The sequence below is a fragment of the Pholcus phalangioides genome, unplaced genomic scaffold (assembly GCF_987345545.1).
Source record: "Pholcus phalangioides strain wild (caught in Gottingen) unplaced genomic scaffold, Ppha-v1.0 ptg000002l_1, whole genome shotgun sequence".
In the NCBI taxonomy this organism is placed as follows: domain Eukaryota; kingdom Metazoa; phylum Arthropoda; class Arachnida; order Araneae; family Pholcidae; genus Pholcus; species Pholcus phalangioides.
This window is the reverse complement of record NW_028301595.1, coordinates 16,991,206-17,013,681: the sequence shown is the minus strand read 5'-3', so window position 1 is coordinate 17,013,681 and position 22,476 is coordinate 16,991,206. Positions and strand designations below refer to the sequence as shown.

The following is a 22,476-nucleotide window of genomic DNA, read 5'->3' as shown; positions in this document are numbered from 1 at the left end:
TTGGCGACGAGCCATCCACTCGCTCACGGACCTTTTTGGCGGCGGGCGCCGGTCACCAACAACAACAACAGACACTGCTATAACGCGTGCGCACGGCTCCTCTTCCGCCCTTAAAAAAAAAAATAGCCAGCCAGATGATCTGGTTCCACAGCATCCCTTCCATTATACTACTCCGAAAATAATTTTTTCCACCGATGTCCGCAGGGGCTCCCACAAAAAAGGGACCCCAGAGGATTATTCCTTCCGTACAGTCCAAGTGAAAAAATTACACATCTGGAATACTCTAGGATTCCATCTCTCATCCCCCCTGAAATTCTCCTACAAATGGTGGACACCATCCAGCAGTGAAGACGAAATGGTCATGGTGAGTGGGACACCAACCGATTCTCCGTTCAGGTGTGTATATGTATGTATTTACTCGTATATTTAAATGTGCGTGTTTTACGCCACTGTCGCGGCGTCTGGAACCCATACAGAACGCCGTGAGAGATTCGTCTTTTGTTACTTGCACCATCCGGGCAGCTTTGTTTTAGCGGGACGGCTGCGGTTGTCGGCAATAATTAGCAGCATCTTGATGGGGTCGGATTGCACAACCGAAACAGTAATGGTAGTTCTCCGGGGTCTCCCACCGGAAAGACTGCGTTACTCCAATCGCTTTCTGGAATATTCCGTGCCCCTGTGTCTTCTTTCTATATTCCATAAATAGAGGCCAGTTTTCCGATAAGTAGTCCGAGGAACCTATCGAAGATCCTCCTAGTGGGCTGTGTTTAAGAGGAAAAATATATCAACAGTGAAAATATGCCGAGTGATCAGGGCTGTAATTTAGCCTGTCGCCCAGGGCATTATCCATTTTGGTGCCCCCCCCCACTGTAATTTTTGAAGTAGAAAGAGTGAACCCGGCACCTGGTCCAACGAACGGGACACCAGACCTCCCTGCCCTCCCATAGTTGCGGCCCTACGAGTAATTATGACATAATAGACTCCCCTCCCCACAAGGGTGGGTCTCATGGGAGTACAGCCCAGAGGGCCTAAGACGATTCTCATCATTTTTTTTTTTTTCGCACTATAAATTCACTATAGAGAGGTCCATGAAAAGTCTGACCTTGGTCAGGGATGTGGGGGCGATGCATAGGTGATGATAGACTTGAAAGTTTGTTGGGGTGGGGAGGGGCATGATGATGATAGTGATGACAGTTCATATATACCAGGGCTGGACGAATTTCCAAAAAATTTACATGTCTGGTCATGCATGTGACTTTAACTAACACATGCCCGAATCGATGTTTCACATGCCCGAAAAAATACTCCTAAAAACATATTATCGGATTTACTGATTTCATTGTATAAAAATCATTTCGTATTACTGAAAAGAACGCACAAAATAGCTTCACGTGCAGTGGAACCTCCCATGCTAACGGACAATCCATGTTAACGGACACTTTTCTGAGAGAAAGATTCCCGGTCCTTTTTCTTAGAATTAAAGCGCTTTGATGTATTTTACTCCCCGTTAGCGGACACTCTCGATAGCGGACAGTAAAATCGGGCGAACTCTAATTTATATTAACTTTTGTTCATAAATCGAGAACTTATCGTATTCAGTGGTGATTACGCATAATCTCAAGCTCGTATTGGTAAATATGATAATCCGTCAATCAATTACTTGATCAACTGAATACAACGAGGGATGGGTGAATTCGAATGGTAACGTGTGTGTCGGGTTTTGTTTGCGCATGTTGATGCGTGTGAAGAAAGCCAACATTACAAGACTGATAATGTGAATGTTTATGTTATGAGAATGTTTCTATCTCTTCTTCACACTTATTTTAATTCAAATTTCTATTGCAAAATATGTGCACCGCACGTATCACACATGTGCAAGTGAAAAGAAATGGTAACAAATTTTACCATATTTATCGTACTTTCCAACTTCATTTTGGGAATTATGCGTGATCGCCGGTAAAAGTGATAAAATGGCGCGAAATTAACAAAATTTTATTCATTGAGACAATTGGTGATTATGCATACTACACCGCACCGACACGTTACCTTGTCACAGTAACATTTTGGCATTAAAATTCATAGGAACTGATTGCGACCGAAGTCAAAACGTCGTATAAGTATTGAAGTCGTATAAACGAAGTTCCTACTGTAACTCATCAACATGAAAACCAGCAGAGAGGGGGGGGGGGGGTTCCCCATATCTCTTACTGCCTTTTTTTTTTTTGCAAGAAATTGTTTTTCGATTTAGGGTCAAATTTATCAATTTTTTTTTTTTTTACTATCAGTCCTCATCCTCATAACAAATTAGTGCGATATCTCCAATTGAAAATCTAAGCTCACTCAATTATAGTTTTTTTGGGCTGTTGGTGTGTGGGGTCATTCAAGTATTACGTCAGCATCGATGGGAGGGGGGGGGGTTCCGATTTGCTGACTTTTGATGATAAGGGAGGAGGGGGGGGTTTGGACGATGCTTCCGTCATCAACCACCCTTTATGAAAATATGTAATATTCTTAATGGCATCTTACTCGGGGGTGCGCCAAAAACTAGAAAAACCTTCCCCTAGTTTGTGGGAACCTGAACTATCCTTCTTTCTATTGATAAGTCCCCCCCCCCCCTACAGAGCCACTTTAATGATCTCTGAATGTTTCGCGGATTCACGTGATCTGGAAATGTGTCCGCGCCGCTCAAGTTCTCTGGAACTGTGTCACGCATCACTGAAAAGATCCGTAATTATTCCGTGGGCCACTTAAGTAATCTGCTGGGAATGGGCCGCGGGCAACTTGAGTGATGTAGAAGCGCACTGGGGCCGCTTAAGTGCTTTAAAACAGTGCCACATGTCATTCAAGGGATCTCTAAATGCGTCACGGATCGTTTAAGTGTTCTGGAACTGTGTCACGGGTCACTTAAGTGATCTGCGAATGTGCCACGGGCCACTTAAGTGATCTGCGAATGTGCCACGGGCCACTGAAATGCTCTGGAATTGTGCCACCGGTCACTTAATTGATCTGTAAATGTGCCGCTGCTTAGTTCATTTTCACAAAATTAGGTTTGGGTGGGGGGCAGGCCACATCAGATAACAAAAATTTGCTGACGTAACACTTGAACGGCCCCATACATTAGATCAGTCGGCTCCGTCTTTGACGCTGGGGGGGGAGGGAGTATGCCCCATCGTGTAACCCCCCCCCCCCGAATATCCACCCATGAGGCCATGCTAAGGTGGGTTCGACAGAATTGTTTTTGTCGAACCCCCCTGGCAAGCCCTCCCGCCCCCCTCCCCCACTTCCATCGAGTGCGTGCTTAATGAAAAATGAGAGGAGTAAATTGAAATATATTTAAGCTGAAGGCTGAAGTTATTTTTTTCATTCGATCATAATTATAGTTGCGATAATTGTTTTCCGTGTAAATCATAAAATCCATCGATATAATTTAATTATAATAATAATAATATCGCAGTTATATTTTTCAGAACACGCATGTTCTGTGAAGCTTCTTCACTCATGACACAACACGTATCATACTCCTAATTTAAAAAGGATATATCAGTGAAGTGTGATTCACTCACACGATAATTCATGTGATAATCGTTTATCAAAGAAGAGGATATGTCCGCGTGATAATGAACTGATGATAATCCATGTGATAATCGCTCATTAAAAAAAAGAGGATGTATGTGGCGTTTCCTCAGTCTGATTCATATGCTTAGAGCATAAAAAGCAGCGTTCTTAAGTAGGGTTCAACGGACCCCGTGGGAATACTTCGAGAGGTTTCGGGGTGGGGGGGTTCCCGTGAGCTTGCAGGAGAAAACTATTGACTTATTGTGTTTTTACATTACCATGGGGACTAGCGGGGTTAGCTATCGACCGACTACTCTATTAATACTTGCACCTTGTACGCATTCCCCTACCTACGGAATTTCAAACGAATTGGCACATGCCGGAATGTGCGTGCAACGTGTTATGAATCTAACGTGAAGGTGTTTCTGTGTAATGTTTGTCGTATTTAGTGCTGCTGCCATCTGCCATCAATTTTTCTAAACTATGAGTGAAGTGTAAAGATGTAATGATTGTACCGATGTAGGCTTCTTCTGTGGCGAGACTTTTTTAACTGGAAGATCGGCTCGCCAGCATTTGCACGTCTAAGTTTTGGGAACCACAAAAAATCAACTTCAGCTGACAATGTGGTTACGGGGGGTTCGAACGACCGGGTCCTCGCGATGCGAATCCGTCACTGGATGACCACTGGGCCACCACAGCTATCAACAGACTAGAAAACGTCATCGGCATCTGATATTTATTAGAAAGAGAAGCTCACATTTCTTTACTATCATCCTTGAAAACAAGGTGACAGTAAAACCCCTCCATCAAAGAAATGTTTTCATGGGGTGGTCAAAGCCGTACAGCTTTCATGAAACAACAGTACGTCAAGACCGACCATATTTACCTCAGTAATGTATATAAATATGGTGCTCATGGATTTCGTTGTACTTCTCGGTGATCTGGACAATCTTTGGCGAGGTTTTTTTTGTTCCCCAACTGGCGCTGTTTAGGGAGAGTTAATTCTTACATCCATGGTAGCAACAATATTGTCAAGAATATTACATCCCGACCTGTCTTGAAAATTCATCATGTGAGCCGCCATATTTGTTTACTGTAAAGAGACGGTTTTTGAACGGCTTTGACCAGTGGTATATAAAAATACTCAAAATCATAAATTTGCTGCCATCTATGGTTTAGAAAAAGTACTTGACAGTTTTTCGTTCGCTTTCTAAACAATAGATAGAAGTATGGGTCCTATTTTTCTGTTTGTGATTCATTAATGAAGTTCTCAAATTTCACGATAGGTGGCAGCAAGAGCTATAGTATCTCGACGTGAATATCAAGAATGAATTTTTGCAGCATAAAAATTCAAGAATTTAGACAACCATTGGCACGGCTGATAAGGGATCCGTGGTTGTTAATTCTATTGGCATAGTGAAGAGTCTGGGTCCACGAGACACAAAAGGTTATGAACCCCCCCGACTTACGATTTTTATGCGGAGTGAATAAAAATAATTCTATTGGTATTTGTTACTGACTGTCGGTCTATTTATTCATTCATGGTGAAGTGTTAGAACAGTTGATTCCCAAACGGTTTGCCACGGCATCCCATTCGGCCACGAGATATATTGAGGATGAAACTATAATAACGTCGGTATAGCGATAGGGCAATCGCGGGAATTTACAATGCTGCCACCAGAGTTGTTTTGAGATCGGAGAGAGAGAGGATATAGGCGGAGATAGACTTGAAGGTCTGGGGAGAGGGGGTTTGCACAATGGCAATGCCAATACATATATACAGACATAGATCACACATCTTTGATTTTGGTGGGGGGGGGGGGACATGCTTCAGTATCTTCACCCACACCAAAAAGGTATAAATAATGCAAACGCATAACTATAGAGGGCGTAATAAATTTAAGGCAGAAAGACCAAAAAAAAAAAATGCCTAGGAATTTATCGGAAAACTGAAAATATTTTATATAGAGATTATAAGAAAAACTCTAAATAATGTTGAGGCCCGGCCTGGCTCAAATGCGTAGGCTTTTAAGGTTTATAAAAATCTTTCTCGCGCAAAGAAAGCATGCGAGACACCTCACCCCACACACACACTACATATGTCAAGATGTTTGGTTGGTCACCCCTGGAATATATGCTGTTCAAATTTGAGACCACTAAATTATACAGGGTGTCCTGTAAGTGCTAGTACGGCCTTTATCTCATCAACCGTCCGCCGGCAGTAGAGGTATAGCTTAAATTTAAAAAAATGCTCAAAAGGCGTTCAAAAATTACCCCGCACTAGTTTTTGAAAGCAGAAATACAGTGTGCGTCACAAAATAAAAAAAACCTAAATTTTTATACGGTCCCCTTGTGCTCTAACGTCCAATTAGTAATTTGTTGCCCTGTCTCTCCAGATACCAACAAACACAATTCCAAGTGCAATACTCACAGAGGGAATTCGGGAAAGAACCGCGTTAAATGCGGGTAAAACGATGTTTCCGCATTTAACGCTGTTCTTTCCCAAATTTCCCCCGTTTTCCGAATATCTCAGCGAATATTGCACTTTGAAACGTGGGAATTTTTTTTTTTTTTTTTTGTTGGTATCTGGAGAGACAGGGCAACAACTTTCTAATTGGACTTTAGAGCACAGCGGGGACCGTATTAAAATTTAGATTTTTTTTATTATGTGACACATACGGTATTTTCACTGTCAAAACTGGTACAGGGTGATTATTACATCATTTTTTAAATTGGAATCATAAACCCCTCTATGGCGGACGGTTCATGAGATAAAGGACGTGGTAGCACTTACAGGACACTTTGTATATATAGGGCTCTGCACCAGCACAACTTCTTTTTACTCAGTTCGGAACATTAACGTCTAAACGTTGGGACTAGTGATGTCATCTATCAACAGACTGGAAAACATGTGGATAATCATAGACACGGGTTTTTTGTTCCCCAACTGGCGCTGTTTAGGGAGAGTTTATTATTGCATCCATGGTAGCCTGTACCAACAATACTGTGAAGGATATTACATCCCGACCTGTCTTGAAAATCCATCATTTGTTGACTGTAAATAGACGGTATTTGGACGGCGTAGGTATATAAAAATACTCAAAATTATGAATTTACTGCCATCTATGGTATAGAAAAAGTACTTGACAGTTTTTAGTTTGTTTTCTAAACACTAGATGCCAAAATGGATCCCATTTTTCTAAATACAAATACAACGCCACAACAGGCAAATTGCCCAACGAGGTGGCTGACTTAGGTGGCCCTACCTACTACTGCTACACCCTCCCCGCGGAACCCCCAACGAATCGTTACATGCGGGAATGTGTGTGTACGTGTATTGAAACCTGACGTGGAGTTTTTTTTTTTTGTTTCTCAGTAATGCTTGTAGTGCTGCCATCTGCCACCAGTTTTTCTAACTATGAGTGAAGTGTCATGATTGAATGATTTATCGTTGTAGGACTGTTGCTCTCTGTGGCGAGACTTTTTAACGGGGAGATCGACTCGCATTTGCGCCTTGAAGTTGGGAACCACAGAAAACCAACTTCAGCCGACCACCACTGTGGGGTTCGAACCCCACGGCGGATCCTCGCATCGCGAGTCCGTCACTATAACCACTCGACCACCACAGCGGCAATTCTGTTTGTCATTCATTAATTAAGTTTTCAAATTTCACGATAGATGGCAGCAAGAGCTATAGTATTTCGACAAGAGCTACAGTATTTCGAATTTTCACAACATGAAAATTCAAAAATTTGTCATCTTCACTTTAACATACGGAAGACAGATGGCAGAACCTGCAAAAAAAAAACAAAAAAAAAACAAGCACAACGCTGACACATTATAAATACGATAGAGCCATCAATATACACACCCACACGTTCCGGCGTGAGTGATTCGTTAGAAATTCCGCAGAGGGATTTCTACGAAGTGCATGTACGGGGAGGAAGAGGTGCTAAATATGATTTTACCACCCTCTAAATTTTGCTGCAGTGGTAAGATAGTCGTCTATGACCGTGAAGGTTGCTGTCAGATCTGCGAGTTTCAATCTTTGGAGAAAACCATGGGCGGAGATACGGGGGTGTGGGGGGGTCATTGCCCCCCCCCCCCAGCGTCAAAAGTGGAGTCGACTGATCTTATGTATATATGAATTGACATCATCATCATCTTGCCCCCAAGCAATAATGACCGTGCCCCCCCCTCCCCCCAGGACTTCAAGTCTATCTCCGCTTATGGAGAGAACATAAATAACAAGTTACTGTTATTACAGTACATTACAAATACAAGTTACTTGTTACTTACAAGTTACAGCCCTGCCGATAGATGGCGCCTTCATTTCCAACCCAAAATCGTTCGGCTGTAAATTGCTATATAACGATGTGACCGGGGTTACCGTGATCAGAGGCGGATTTATCAGTGGACGTGCCCTGAGCCCCGATTTCTGAAGAGCCCCAACAAAACCTCAACTTTTCACGTTTTTCCAATTTAAGGATAACACAATGTTTTCTTCTGCGCCCTAGCCTCAATCGACACTCATTCCGCCTCTGTGTGCGGTAACCTCGGCCGACACTGTGCGTCAACGGTGGTGGTCGGCTGAAGTTGGTTTTCCCAACTTCGCCGCGTGGATCCGAGACTGTCTCCATGGTAAAGTCTCTCCGCTTGAGAGCAGGCAGACCCACAACACGATACTGACATAACACGAAAATTCAAGAATTTCTCGTGTTCACTTCAAAATATGGAAGACAGGTGGCAGCACCAGCAATAGCACGAAACAAGCGTGATTCGAACAACATAACTACGTACGTTAGGGACACATACACTGAGAACGCACATTGTCGCATGCACCAATTCGTTAGAAGTTCCGTAGGAAAAAGTTTGTACGATGTGTTAAGTAAATAGAAGTAATAGCAATAGGGACAAAGGGGCACGTGGGAAACAGGTTGAAGACTCCTACTGAAAGATGTCCACAAGGTCCATTAATTGTCATTGTAAGAATGACACATTTTTTGTGTGAAATTGTCATTTGTTCATTTTTTACGGTATGAAAATGGCAGCAGGAACACGTGTGCACAATTCTGACAACATAAATGCGTTAAGGCCACATGGCACAGACAGAATACTCGGAACGCACATTCCGGCATGCACTAATTCATAAGAAATTCCGTAGAATAATCTGTACGAGGGGCATGTAGGGCGAAGTAGTTGTAGCTCCATTGTCCGCCCCCCCCCACCACCACATCCTCACATCCTAGAGCAAGGCCCATATGCTGAGACATTGGATGAGCCCCCCCCCCCCCAGACTAGACTTTCCACAGACAGAAAATTATGATGATTCTCAAATGATGAGAATCATCCCGGGCCAAAGCCCTGTCAGTTACTGCAGGCCCTCTTTGTCCTCCTTTAGTTCCGGCTCGCATATACATATTATTCCGGATAAGGTCTCTCGCAAGCACTCAAGAAGGCGAAACACGAAACAATTCGAAGAATAACACCGATTTATTTTACACAAGCAGAGATTTGACTAATAATAATAAATACTAATAAATCTCATTTAACAGAGAGAGCGACTTTTCTCACATTCGAGATCCCGTGTTCAAAGAACTCAACGAATTGCTCATAGTTCTGCTATGGTGGCGCTTTTGTATAACACGAGAAAAAGTCGGGAAGCTTCGGGAAAGATCTTTTGGCGTCATGACATCGCCAAATCATCGGAGTAGTCGGTAAATCCGCCAAGTTTGTCGTCAATTTGGCGAGATTTACAAAGAAAAGCGTTAATGATTATTTACAGGTGAAAGATGACATAATAAATGGTATTGAAAGATGACATAATAAATGGTAAATAATGTGACTATTTTCGTCACAATGTGTATGGGTCACACGTACTCATCTTTGATGTTGGGGGGGTTCCTTCACCCATGGCCACAAGATATTCAAAATGCTGCGAACATAATAACATTAGGGAATCTCTATTAGATCGTGAACGTGAAATTCACATGGAAATGTTTACGTCTAATTAGGGGCGTACGCAGGATCGACCTATGGAGAGACACAAAAATTTTCTTTACACCCGAGAAATTTTGAGTTACCACCCTTCAAAAAAGCATATACCGTATAAGAAACAAGTGGTTTGAATGAAATTCTTGTCGTGTGGTTGTTCATCATGGAATTTGTTTGTTATCAAACTAAATTGTTTTTCTCTGCTTGGAAAATTTTAGGAATATTCTGATGTGACTGTCTCCATTGACAATTTGATCCCCCGTCAAAAATAATAACTGAGACGGCTGTTTAACAAGTTGCCGTCGTACTGAGTGTATTTGAATCGGTAGAAAAGACAAGGACCGTGGTATGACGGAGAACTCGCCAACCTGTATCTTGAGCAGCTCCTCCTCCTCCTGTATCCACCACAAGTCACCGCCTCCGTCACTGAACCGCCGCAGCCACCGCCGTCAGCAGTCCCGGCAACAGCAGCAACAACAGAGGGTCAACCTCAACTCGGCTGTGGCTACGATACCACCGACTGTTGGCAGCAGCAACAATAACAGCAGCAGCAGTCCACGGGTCGTATTCAGCAGACCGCAACCACCGCCGCCGCCGATTATCGTCGACAGTGGAGACATAACTGATCCGGATCCCGTCCATAATCCACATCATCTTCACCCGCGTAAGAACAGCGGTGGGAACGAATCGACGAGCGAAGACGAAGATCCGAATCCGAAGCAACGTAGTTTGAAGAATAGACGTTGTTTCAGCAGTTTGACCGCGTCCAGTTGCTCGTCCGGCAGCACTGGGGGTCACCAGCAGCAGCAACAACAGGCTAGTGTGTCTCCTAGCACGACGCGATCGCGATCTCCAGTCTCGACGTCTCTTAGCAACAGATGCTGCGCTGGTAACAGCTCTTCATCTTCTCCACCTACTTCTTCTCGTGGACGATCTTCTTCAGCATCACGTAACACCCTCTCGCTGCCGACTGAGCTTGGTAAGTTTTGCTCCTGTTGTGTGTGACACATCTAACATCATTCAGTTCACTATCTAGTCCTGTCTATGTACAGAGCCGTCTTAAAGGTTGGGTCACAGCCCCCACCCTAAGTGAAATTAGAAGCTCTAAAATTACCCAATACTTTTCATTATTTTAGGATTTTTGTTGTTTTTTCTTTTAATAATTCCAAACATTTTTCTTTCATTTATAAATAATAACTATTATTAATTGTAAATGAAACTATAAATTATATAACATAAGAAATAATTCTGGCTTTTTTGCTAAAGTCCGTAGAAACTATAAATGCATAAAAACCGGAAAAATAAACGCAGAATTAGCATCGCTAGGTCACGGGATTTTTGTTAAAGACGGGGAAAAAAACAGCCGATAGGTGGCACTGCCGTACACAAGTCAAAGAAAAGATACACAAATAACGAACAGAATGCTTGCAAATCGCTTACTACAGCAGTATGTATTCCACATGACCACCACCACAGGGTATAACACATTGCAGGAGAGTCACAAATCCAGCAACATCAGAGTGCAGCAGGTCCGGATGTATACATGACACCTCGGCGGATCGCATCTTTCAGTTCCGACTGATTGGATGGACCTGATCGATGCACTTTTCTTTAACTTGTGTACGTCAGCACCACCTATCGGCTTTTTGAGCTCGTTTTTTTTTTGTTTTTTTTTTCGTCTTAAAAAAATTCCCACGACCTAGCGATGCTAACCCTACTACTACTAAACCAGACATGCACCTCGTCCATATTCCTCTGCGGAACCTCTAACGAATTGGTACATGTTGGAATGTGTGTGTCCGTATAGTGAAGTTTGTTTCTGTGTAATGCTTGCTATGTGTAACGCTGCCATCTGCTATCAATTTTTTAAACTATGAGTTTTTCCTCAACTCATAGAGCGTGAAGTGTAATGAATGAATAATTATAACGTTGTAGGCCTGTTGAGCGATGCTAACCCTGCAAAAACACGTTTTTTATTTCGATTATTTTCCGGTTTTCATGCATTTTTATAGTGCCCACCCTGTATAAATAAATATATACCTACTACCTTTATTCTGAAATAATTTCTTCCATATATTCTGAACTATTCTGTTAATTATTTTTACTTCATTCTGAAATCATTTACTGCATTCTGGAATGATTTCCTTCATAAATTTTAAAGTTACATTAATTCTACAACCTTTTCCTTAAGTAAGATTCTAAATTTTTATGAATTCTGACATTAGCTTCTTTTATTCTGAAATCCTTTAATTCATTAATTTCGAAATTTTTAAATTTCCAATTTATTTTAAAATCATTTGCTGTATATAAATTCTGTAATTATTTCTTTTGTCTATTATATTCCAATCCTTTCCTGCATTCATTTCTTGCATGAAATTCATTCATTAATTCTGCATTTTTATGAATTCACAAATCATTTACTTAATTCTAATTTTTTATGAATTCTGAAGTTACTTCTTTCATTTATTCTGCAAATTCTAAGCAACATTCGCGGATCTGAAATGACACCTGGACTATATAGATCGAAATAATCTGATAGAAATTATATTTTAAGCAGGCATGCTGGTCGTTTACTGTGAAAAAAAAAAGGTAAAGAATCACAGTAAGTCTTCATAATTAAATTGAATAGAATTGATTCGCCACTGAATTCAATAATTCTGGTGGTAATGGTGACTATGGCGTCATATTATCTATAGGAAGCCTGTACTTGCCCTGTCTTTCTACTCGTGACATAAAATCATGTCTTTGATGTCAATGGATGTTCATGTGCATCTTCTTTTCTTCCAGACAGGAGAGAAGAAGAAGACGAGTCGAGCACCTCCCCGAACAATTCTGACTCCCAATCTTCACAGAAATCTCCCAAATCTAGCAAAGTTTCTGCTTGGAAGACTTCCAAGTTCTTCAGCAAATCGATGACGTCTAGTGACCTATTGAAAGGACTCAAAAAACTCTCCTTGTCCTCGAACAACAACAACAACAACGAAGATCAACCGCAGCAGCAGCAACAGCAACAACAACAGCCAGCAGAGCCCCCCAAAACACTGAGGAGCAGAATCACAAACTTCAAAAAGAAGTCCCTCGTCGGCAACGAGGCCGAGTCTGAAGAGGCCACCGGCGACAAGCCTAAGACCCCCGTCAAGACACCGGTTTCAGACGGAACGACCCAGAAGAGCGGCCAGGACGACGGCATCGTGTGCAAGAAAGAAGACCTCAAGGCCATCATCTGCAGCGCCACTAAACGAATACCCCTCTGTTCACCATCCAGGAAGAAACGAGCTTTGCGCCAGACGAAATCAGCATCGTTCGAACCTCCTCCGGACAAGTCCAAGAAAGAACCAGTCCGCAGGGCAGGTAGCGAAGACTACAAATCCCGCAAATCGATGCCCAACATCGAGAGAGACATCGCGCATCTCCTACCAAAGCTGGACAACAGGTTGGCAGCTGCGGCATCAGTCTCAGCCATCGCAACGTCTTCGACGAGTCACGTCGCCGCCACCAACAACGCCACGCAGCCTAAAATCACCGTCTCGAAGACGACGACTCCCACCACCACCACCACCCACTGCGAGGTCCAGTCGGCACCAACACCACCGCCGCCACCGACACTGGTCTTGAGTAAGGTAGTCGAACAACCAGCAGCAGCAGCATCCGAGCAACAGCCATCGAAACCCGAAGACGCCTGCGTCGTCTCTTCGACCGTCAAATGGGACGACAGCGAAGTCGTAGACGCGGTGCTCATCGGGGACGCCATCGAGTCGTTCTTGAAGGGTTCGATGGCGATCATCGACAAGAAACCGGCACTGCGCAAGAATTCCTGCGAGCGTAAGAAGTCGTAGTCTGACGCCAAATATTCCGATCTTTTGAGTCCTTTATAATGAATGACAACCGGCATCTGATATTGCTGTGGATGCTCTTTTGAGAATTTGCCATCCACGTCGAAGATACTACAACATTCCAGCAACAATATAACAAGTTGTGGTGAATGACATTGTTAAGATCTGAACTGAGGACAATTGTTAAGACGAGGTCATGATGGTCAAGATGTTGTCCAAACAAATGGAAATACGAGCTGAATTTTTTTTTTTTTCTCATAGATTAGCAAATATTCTCGTAAATGTTCTCGCAAAAAAAACGAAAAAAAAACGGAATATTATAGCACGTTTAATGTTATTTGTGACAAAGAACGATTTTATAATCATAAAAATTAATTTACGATTTTTCTTTGATCTAATATATATAGTTTTAGCATATTTATATTATTAGAGATTTTTTTTTTTTGGGCAAACAAATGGCACTACGTAGAATGCATATTAAATGGTAGCGCGTATTTATACATATTAGCAATTTTAGTAGTAAATTAACCATATTATATATTGTGATAATAACATGAAAAAAATTGTGCCACTAATTTTTGTGTGTGTGTGTGTGTGCCGTGATATATATTATATGGTGTGTTGTGCGTGTGCTTTGTTATACTGGAAATTTGATGTATGAGATAAATATTTAGATAGCTTAGATTTTTAATTACACGTTCGTTTTTTATTTTATATTGATATATATATTGTAATATATATTGCTTTTTTTGGTTTAGTATATATTTATTTATTGTGGATGGTTTGTGGAATAAATGTGCACGTTATCGATAATATTATATATACATATATATTTACATATAGTTCCAGTTGTATCGAGCTTCTATCTGCAGTGTTTGGATTGTAATATTTAAGACAAAAGTAATATTAATGATAATATTATTGGAAAATATATATATATATTAGATGTTGTGAAATTGAGATCTTTTTGTTATTTTAGTTGTTACCCCCCCCCCCTCTTGAGTTTTATTTGATGTTATGATGTAATTATAATATTGTAAATCATGATTATAAAAATGAATATAGAGGTGCGAATTATGAATTATATTAACTGTTATTTGATTGGTTTATATGAGGTCATTGACTAACCAACGCTATTGTTGAAATGTGAGCGTGAAGTTTGAGTTAAAATTCTTTTACGTTTGAAATTTTTCAACATAATTTTATCAATTATAAATTTTTTTAATTGAAAAAAAAAAATTTTAAATACTTATATATTTCTTTTTTGCTTAATACTTCCAAATATTATCCACCAATATGGTAATATTTCAATGAGAAATAAAATATATATATATATGTATACAAATCACATCAAAATTAGAGATCAATGATAACTTAAAACACAGTACATTATATACACAAATAAAATAAGAAACACTAATTTTTTTTTAAGCACAAATAATTCTGGCATTTATCAAGGCATTTACTCTAGGAGTTTATAATCAAGGGGGGAAAAAAACGTAATTTGCACTGTTATAATAATGTCCGAAAATGGATTCAAAATATATATTACATATATAATAAACTCGATTAACTGTATTTGTGAGGGGGAAATATATATATATATACATATATAAATATATCCTTTTTATTTGTACAGTTTTATGTGCTAAAGTGAAATAACAGAGAAAACAAAACTGCAGTTTGTGGAAACATATCGTGATGGTGAAATAAATGCTGATTATTATGACAAAAAAATGAAGCTGCATTTGTATTTATTTCTATTAATGATCTCTTACTGTGTAAATGATGCTGTGATAAGACATTATCATGATCGAAAAGTTACTTCTAAAACAGAAATGAATGGTTTGAGAGGAACAAAGTAGTTACTCTACAATTGTACACAATGAAAGATCCTATTATAAAAATCAAGAGACCAGATCACACAAAGAAAGAATGTAAATTATAGAATTTTTTCTAAACAGATAAAACTCGCACAACGTGGGGGGAAATGTTTAACTTATAAGCATATAATATATGGGAATGATTTCTTTTACAAGGATCATGATTAGGATGACACTAATTCCATTGACACAAATACAAATACTAATGATTCATTAGTAATGAAAGTCCTGCTCTTGATCACTGGATTGAAAACATCAAGAACAGTCCAGAATCCCAAGGATCAATTTGAACCATTTTTTAGAGCAGGCATCTTCAACCCGTTGCTCGCGAGCACCACTGTGCTCCATGAAGTAGCCAGAGTGCTCGAATCTCGTGACCGAGTTTGTGCTTACGAGCACTTGATCAACGTTCCAATTAAACACCTTGTACAAATTACATTCAAGTCAAACTTTCTGCATGTAGTCATACTACATGAATTCGTATGTCAAACTTTCCGTACTCTTTTTTTGCTCTTTTTTTTTTTATGATGGGTGCAGGCAGCGCTCGTGACTGGAAAAAGGTTGAAGAACTCTGTTTTAGAGGAACAGTCATGCGGTTTATGTTTCGGAAAATATAAGCCCTGGAATTTTTTAAGGACGGGTGTATTCCAGAAATTTTTTCAGTAGGACAATATCAAATACTCAAATGATGTAAAATAATTCTCGAAAATTATAAAGTCGTACAGACAACTGTAATTTTTGTCAAAGTTGACACGTTTCACACGTCATGAAATCCCATATACTTTTTCGAGATTGCACTATAAAAAAGTTTGATAAAAGATCTTTTGCAAAACTTGAAAAAAACAACCAATAAGCGCATTGGTTACATTCTCTCCCGATGTGATTATTGGTTGCATTTTTCAAGTTTGATAAAAGAACTTTTATCAGACTTTTAACGTATAATCTTGACTCAAGATAATTCACAAAAGTTAATTTTTATACACATAATTTTTTCTGAAAAATGTCGCAACAATCCTTTCCATTAATTAACATTCTGATATTTAGTGATGAAGGTAAGAACTAGAAATTTGCATACATACGAATTTCAGGTAGGAAACGGTACTGAAGAATTTCTCATAAATGTAGAACATAAGTGCAGTTTCACATAAATGTGTAATTTAATTTCACATAAAGTGCAGTTTCACATAAATGTGTAATTTAATTTCACATAAAATGCAGTGTCACACATAAATGTATAACATAGGAGTTCTCCAGAACCATGGATAATTTTCTATAGGTGATTCCGAACACATACAAGTTGTAATTTAAGTATTACTTAGAACACGTCGATTGTATCAAATATGCATTCGAATATGGATAAGGGTTCTATTGGGTTCTCAAGGGTTCTATTGAACAGTTGTGCGCAATCTCCGGGCTTACGAGAGGCGTACGTAAAAATATCAATCCCCACAAGTACGCCAGTTCGTGGCCCGCATATGATAGCCATGTCGCGTATCTGGCCCGTAAACTGAAAAAATTTTACACCCCTGCTCTAGAAGTCACTTTGAAAAAGAAGTCCACGAACCCGCGGGGATCTGCGAGTCGTTTCACAACAAAGACACTGGAGTAACAACGATAGGAGTGACTATGACACAGAGTGGGGAAGGGGTGGAGGTACCTTATATTACTCGGTGTGGACCGAAGGGGGTCACGGGTAAGTGCTGTTTAAAACCACTGCTTTTGTGCATGGGAATTATCTTCAGAGTTTAGCAAAGACAAAAAATATTGAGGTACATTGGTACATATTAAAATACATTGCATCGCCAAAAAAGAAGTGGACGCAGGACTTTTGAATTTTTCTCAAATTTCAAGAAAAATACTTGATGAAGTATTTTGTAATTTTGGGCGTGAATATAATGCTTGAAATCACTCTTTCCAATGAAGTTGCAGCAATCATTTCTAGAAATTCGAAAAAATATTCGAAATCCTTTTATATATATATATATATACAGTACATAGGCATAACATGTTTAACTGAAAGAAAAATTCTTGACAATAAATCAAATTAATGGCTTTTCAAAAAAATTATTCATTACGAATGAAAAATACAAGAAAAACAATACAAATACTCCCCGTAATATCAATTTTTCGAATCGAATTTGAAAATTCTTCGAAAATGAATTTCCACGATCAAATTAATGAAATTTTTCGAATCGAATTTTCTTTCACCTCATCGGCATAGCTGGCCAACGCCTGGGACAGTTCACGGACGGCCACGGCTGGTATGAGACACCCGACAATCCTGGTGCCATCTTCGACCCTCAGTCGGAGAACCTGCATCTTGGAGGCTTCGATGCCGACGGTTTTGGCCAGCACGCTCTCTATCAGTGTCCACACCGACAGGACGGAGCCGCTCAACAGGTGGTAAGTACGTGACCGGAGGCCGACTTCGCATCTGGCGCCGACGAGGTTCCGACGGCATTTGCCGTACCAAAACATGTGGCTGCAAGTGTCCTTCGAAGCGTCGTAATTTTTCGACCACGACTCCTCGACTTCGGACTTGCAGGATTTGTAGTATTTCTTCTTCAAATCGGTGATGGTTTCCCTCTGCCCTTGCAACCCCGTGTTGGGCCTGTATATCTTGAACAGCTTGCTTTTGGTGTCCGATGGCATCGCGAAGTAATTCGGGGCGTCAGAGACGGCCAGGATGACGGTGTTGCGGTCGTTCCGGGCTATCTTGGACACATAGAAGCCTTCGTCTTGGTCCTTGAGGTTGTTCCATTTCTGCAGAGCTTGTTCCCAGCTGAGCCCACGTTCGACCAGAACGGTGTGAAGCTCGGCTTTCATAAAGCCCGAATGATGCTTCCACGTGAACACCTGGCATTTAACTCTCTGGACTTTGTCGCTGTCAGCACCACCTAAGTCTAGGATGCCGAGGTCGAAGTTGCCGGCTTTTTTGGCTCGCGCTATCGTAGCACCGAGTGTGTCCGAGAAATATCTGAACAGGCTGTTCTGGAGCTCCACCTCTATGCCAAGTATCCTGTTCAAGAACTTGTTGGTGTTGTTGTAATCCTTCTCGAACATCGACATGTTGGGATCAGTGTGGACGAGGTTGACGCCGTTGAGCGCCCTGCGAGCGTCTTTGAAGAAATCGCCCTCGTAATCGTTGGGCGGTGAAACCAACGGATCTTCGATACCCATTATGGAAGCCATCGTCTTGTCCAAAGCAGCCCTGCTGTATTTCGTGTCCAAGTTGAACATGCTCAAGTCTCGCGTCTCCGTGGCACGTCGATCACCGTGGGTAAGGGCACCGAGACTCTCGAGTCTCTTGGCAACGACAGACGCGAATCTGCGCTCGCCGGCCAAGTCCGAAATCAGGAATATGTATTCCGGAGAGTTGACTTGATTCGAACGATGCGTCCGGCCGAACTGCTGCACAGCCCTGTCGGCACTCCACGGCAACTCGAGCATCATGTGGACTCTGCGGGCCCGGTTGTTCACTCTCCGATCCGAATGCAACGATATCCCGGAACTGGCCGCTTCGGATATGATCGCGACGTACTTCTCGCCATCCATGAACCTCTTCTTCTCCGTCATGTTCAAAGCCTCCAAGCGTATGTCGTTTTCCGATCTGGTTTCATATCGGACGTCACCCGTCGTTCGACTGACGATGCGGCCCTTCCTGCCGGTCATTTCGGCCACGTTTTCTGGACCGCCGAGTTCGTCGATCAATCGATCTAGTGTGTTTGGGGGCAGACTGCCCGCTAGCTCGTCCAGTTTGGCGAGCAACTGTTTCTTCATGGCATTCGCTCGTTGAATTTTCTCATCGGAAGGAATGCGCGATCTGGAAGTGTATTCACTCGTTTTTGTCAAATCACTCGGGCTCTTCTTCTTCCTCTTCTGCCCTCTACTCGTATCTTCCCTTCGACTAGTCCAGGGCTCGTCACTGCTCGAATCCTGCTCGAAAGGGTTGAAGTCGCTGTCCTGCTCCTCCGAATCCGACTCGCTCGATTCATCCTCACTTGACGGATTAAAGTCGCTGTCGGACACGGCAACTTCGTCACTCGAACTGCTGCTATCCGATATAATGTACACGTCTGCCATTTCTCGCTCACGGACGATCCTTTCGCTCCCCTTTCCGGACGTTTTTAGCTCTTCCGCTTTCTTCTTTTTGAATGGCATCGGCTGGAAAGTAAGGAACTTCGCGATGCCCTTGCTATTGGCGGCTGGAAAATAGTTCTCTATGAGAGACTGGAACACCCCCTTCGCGGTGGACACGAAATCTGTCAGCTCACCACCATGGTCTTCGAGTTCCTCGAGTGTCCTCGCTTCACCTGTCGATTGGAGACCGATCACGACGCATTTCCCGTTCTTCAGAGACTCTTTTGAGAGCCGTACGACATGATCGACTTTCGAGGCGATGCACAAGTACTTGAAAAATCTCTGATGCGAAGCCCAGAAGTTACACCACATCGTCTTCTTCATCAGATTGTCACTTTCGATCATCTCTGAAGCTTGCATGAATTTTTCGCGAGCTTCGACCCACAGCTTCACAGAGGCGTTATACATCTTAACAAAGTTATCCGTCAACGGAATCTGTTCGATATGGAACGACACTCCCGAGAAGCTCAGCTGCCGCGCAATATAAAGTCCCCTCAACTTCATGTCCATAGCCACCAGCTCCATGGCACCGACGCCGCGCTTCTCGACGACAGACACGAAGTCATTAAATTCGAAGAACGACGTGCCTTCACCCCAGAGACCAAGACGTGTCATGTATGCCATATTGCTCGGTTCTGATGCACCCGTCGCGCTGGCATACACAACGCGGGCTTTGGGCAGCGAATTCTGCAGCTCCAGCACCACGAGACCGGTCTTGGAGGGTTTCCTAGAACCTACAGGGCACAGGTTCTTAGCCCTGTGGCACTCGTCGAACACTATGACGCCGTCATATTCGTCACCGAACCAGTCAATCAGCTGCTGCAGCCTCGTGCGTTTCTTGTAGCTCGACCTACTCTCGCCGATCAGCGAAGAGTACGTCGAAAATATGACACCTTTCTCTATGGATCCGTTAGCCTTCGACGATATCTCGGAATACTTCAGCTTGCTCAACACGTGCACCTTGATCAGCTCGCCGGCCCCGATGTCGTTCAAATCCCGCTCGGCGTCGTATTTCAGGTCGTTGGAAACGCTGAGCCAGATCGATTTCTCGCGTCCGAGAATATAATTTTCGTATATGATACCCGCGATAGTCCTACCTTTGCCGACTCCGGCTCCATCGCCGATCAGGAACCCGGCCCTCGCGCCGTCCGAGAGCACGACGTCGTGCTGCTGGCAGGCGTACGTCAGCGACTCCAGCTGCAAGGCGGACAGACGTCCCGATACGATCACATGATTCGGGATGGACAGTTCGTAGGTCACATCCGGGGGCGACACGCTGGACAGGGAGCTGGTTTCCACCACCTGGACCGGATGACGCAACCCGATCTTCAACTTGGACGGCATGTAGCTCGAGTAGGTTTCGGCGTGGCCCCAGGTCTCTTCGTCGTCGTCGATTTCCTCCGTCTCCGCAACCGAGGACGGCGACGAAGCCGCCCTGACGAGTGATTTACCATTACCGCCACCGTGAAAACTCGGCGTGCTGGCGGCCGGGAAGCGACTGCCGGCGGTCAACGGACCGCCCGTTCCATAGTGGTAGTTGTGGTCACTGGACACGGACGCATAGACCTCTTTCCTCGACAGCAAGCTCTTGAAACCTCTCTTGACGTTGAAATTGCGGTTGGGCATGGTGTAAGGCACCGGTCCCGGTACGAAATCGCACCCGTAGGATATGGAGCAGGTCGGTCCACGGGGCCCACGTTGAAGTACGTTGAAATAAGCGGACACGTTTCCGCCGTTGGCACTGGCGATACCGTTGTTGTTGTTCGCCGCGAGGTCAACAGTTTCTATTCCGCTTTGGTGCAGGACCTTCGACAGCAAGTCCTTCGAGTCCATCGCGAGAGATTGAAATTCCACCACTTACCGCTACTGGGTCCTTCTTCCGCGGCGGGCAGTTCCTAATATTTGCTCGATGAAGAGGACGACATTCACAAATAAACAATCGTCACAACGGAAGCGAACACGACTGTCAGGCCAATACGTACCCAGCGGTATTAGCAGCTCGATGACCAGACGATACCTCATCATAAGTAAAATCTATTCTCTACGCGTGCTTTTTAGCTCGACAGCGTCGTCTAGCGGCGAAAATCGGAAACCACCGCCAGAAACGAAACAAAAATATTTTGCTCACAGTGGGAGCAGACGACAGACATATCATGTTGTAACATGAATTTACAGCCTCTTCAGTCAACACTGACCTCTAGCGACAAAAGATGTAAACAATGCTGAAAATGACGTAAGGGAGGAAAGGATGTTTATTGTGGTTGTTTTTTGAATTGAAAATCGGCGCCCTTCCCTTATTAGCAGACGCGGGTGCTCCCTGTGCTGCGCGGATATTGCTTTCATCAATTCAGGAATTGTTTTTCGTTAATTCTAAGTTTTCATTAATTTCATAATTTTTATTAATTGTGTGATTATTTTTAAATTCTGAATTTTCATTGATTTCCAACAATTTTTGTCAAAAATTTTCATTCATTCTGAAATTAATTTGTATTAATTTTTAACAACCTTAAATTTTCATCAAAATATTCATTAATTTTCAAAACCTTAAATTTTCATCAAAATATTTTCATTAATTTTTAACAACCTTAAATTTTCATCGAAATATTTTCATTAATTTTTAACAACCTTAAATTTTCATCAAAAAATTTTCATTAATTTTCAACAACCTTAAATTTCTATCAAAAAATTGCAACATGCGCATCCCAACGCCATGCGTGGGATATTTTGACGTCAAGGGAGTTCGTATAAGATAATTTCACATGGTCAGGTGCGGCCCGACCCGTTAGCACGGGTAGCCACTATAGAAGGGACGCCAAATCAGGGACATATCCTGATATGGATGTTTTAAAGAGTTTCCATAGCCCTTTTTCCTAGGAAGAGGAGGGCTGGTTATAGCCCTGGGGCTCACAATATGAATCTTGCTATTGTTATTTGTTTAAACGATATGTTTATTGGATAAATATCAGCTGTTGGGGGGATTCCTGCGCGTTCGCCTCTACCTCAATGAATGCTAAATAAAGGGCCTCAAAAAGGGGGAGTATCTGCCCATGGTCCGAACTTATCTCCCCATC

The 22,476-nt window shown here is 42.3% G+C and overlaps 1 protein-coding gene and 1 pseudogene across 1 annotated transcript; one reads left to right on the top strand and one right to left on the bottom strand.

The window, feature by feature from the left end:
* The first annotated feature begins 80 nt into the window (after window positions 1–80).
* On the top strand, window positions 81–14,559 carry LOC149089583 (uncharacterized). Its single transcript, XM_089239185.1, has 3 exons — window positions 81–396; window positions 9,768–10,528; window positions 12,337–14,559. The coding sequence occupies exons 2-3, from the start codon at window positions 9,898–9,900 to the stop codon at window positions 13,383–13,385; spliced, it is 1,680 nt and encodes a 559-aa protein (XP_089095311.1). The 5' UTR covers window positions 81–396; window positions 9,768–9,897; the 3' UTR covers window positions 13,386–14,559.
* Window positions 14,560–17,434: 2,875 nt separating this feature from the next.
* LOC149089582 (protein strawberry notch homolog 1 pseudogene) lies at window positions 17,435–21,238 on the bottom strand (annotated as a pseudogene).
* Window positions 21,239–22,476: the final 1,238 nt, after the last annotated feature.

Excerpts from the sequence above, each read along its gene's own strand:
- LOC149089583 (XM_089239185.1), top strand. The coding sequence starts at position 9,898 with ATGACGGAGAACTCGCCAACCTGTATCTTGAGCAGCTCCTCCTCCTCC. Across the intron at positions 10,529-12,336 it reads CTCGCTGCCGACTGAGCTTG|ACAGGAGAGAAGAAGAAGAC; the intron begins GTAAGTTTTGCT and ends CTTTTCTTCCAG.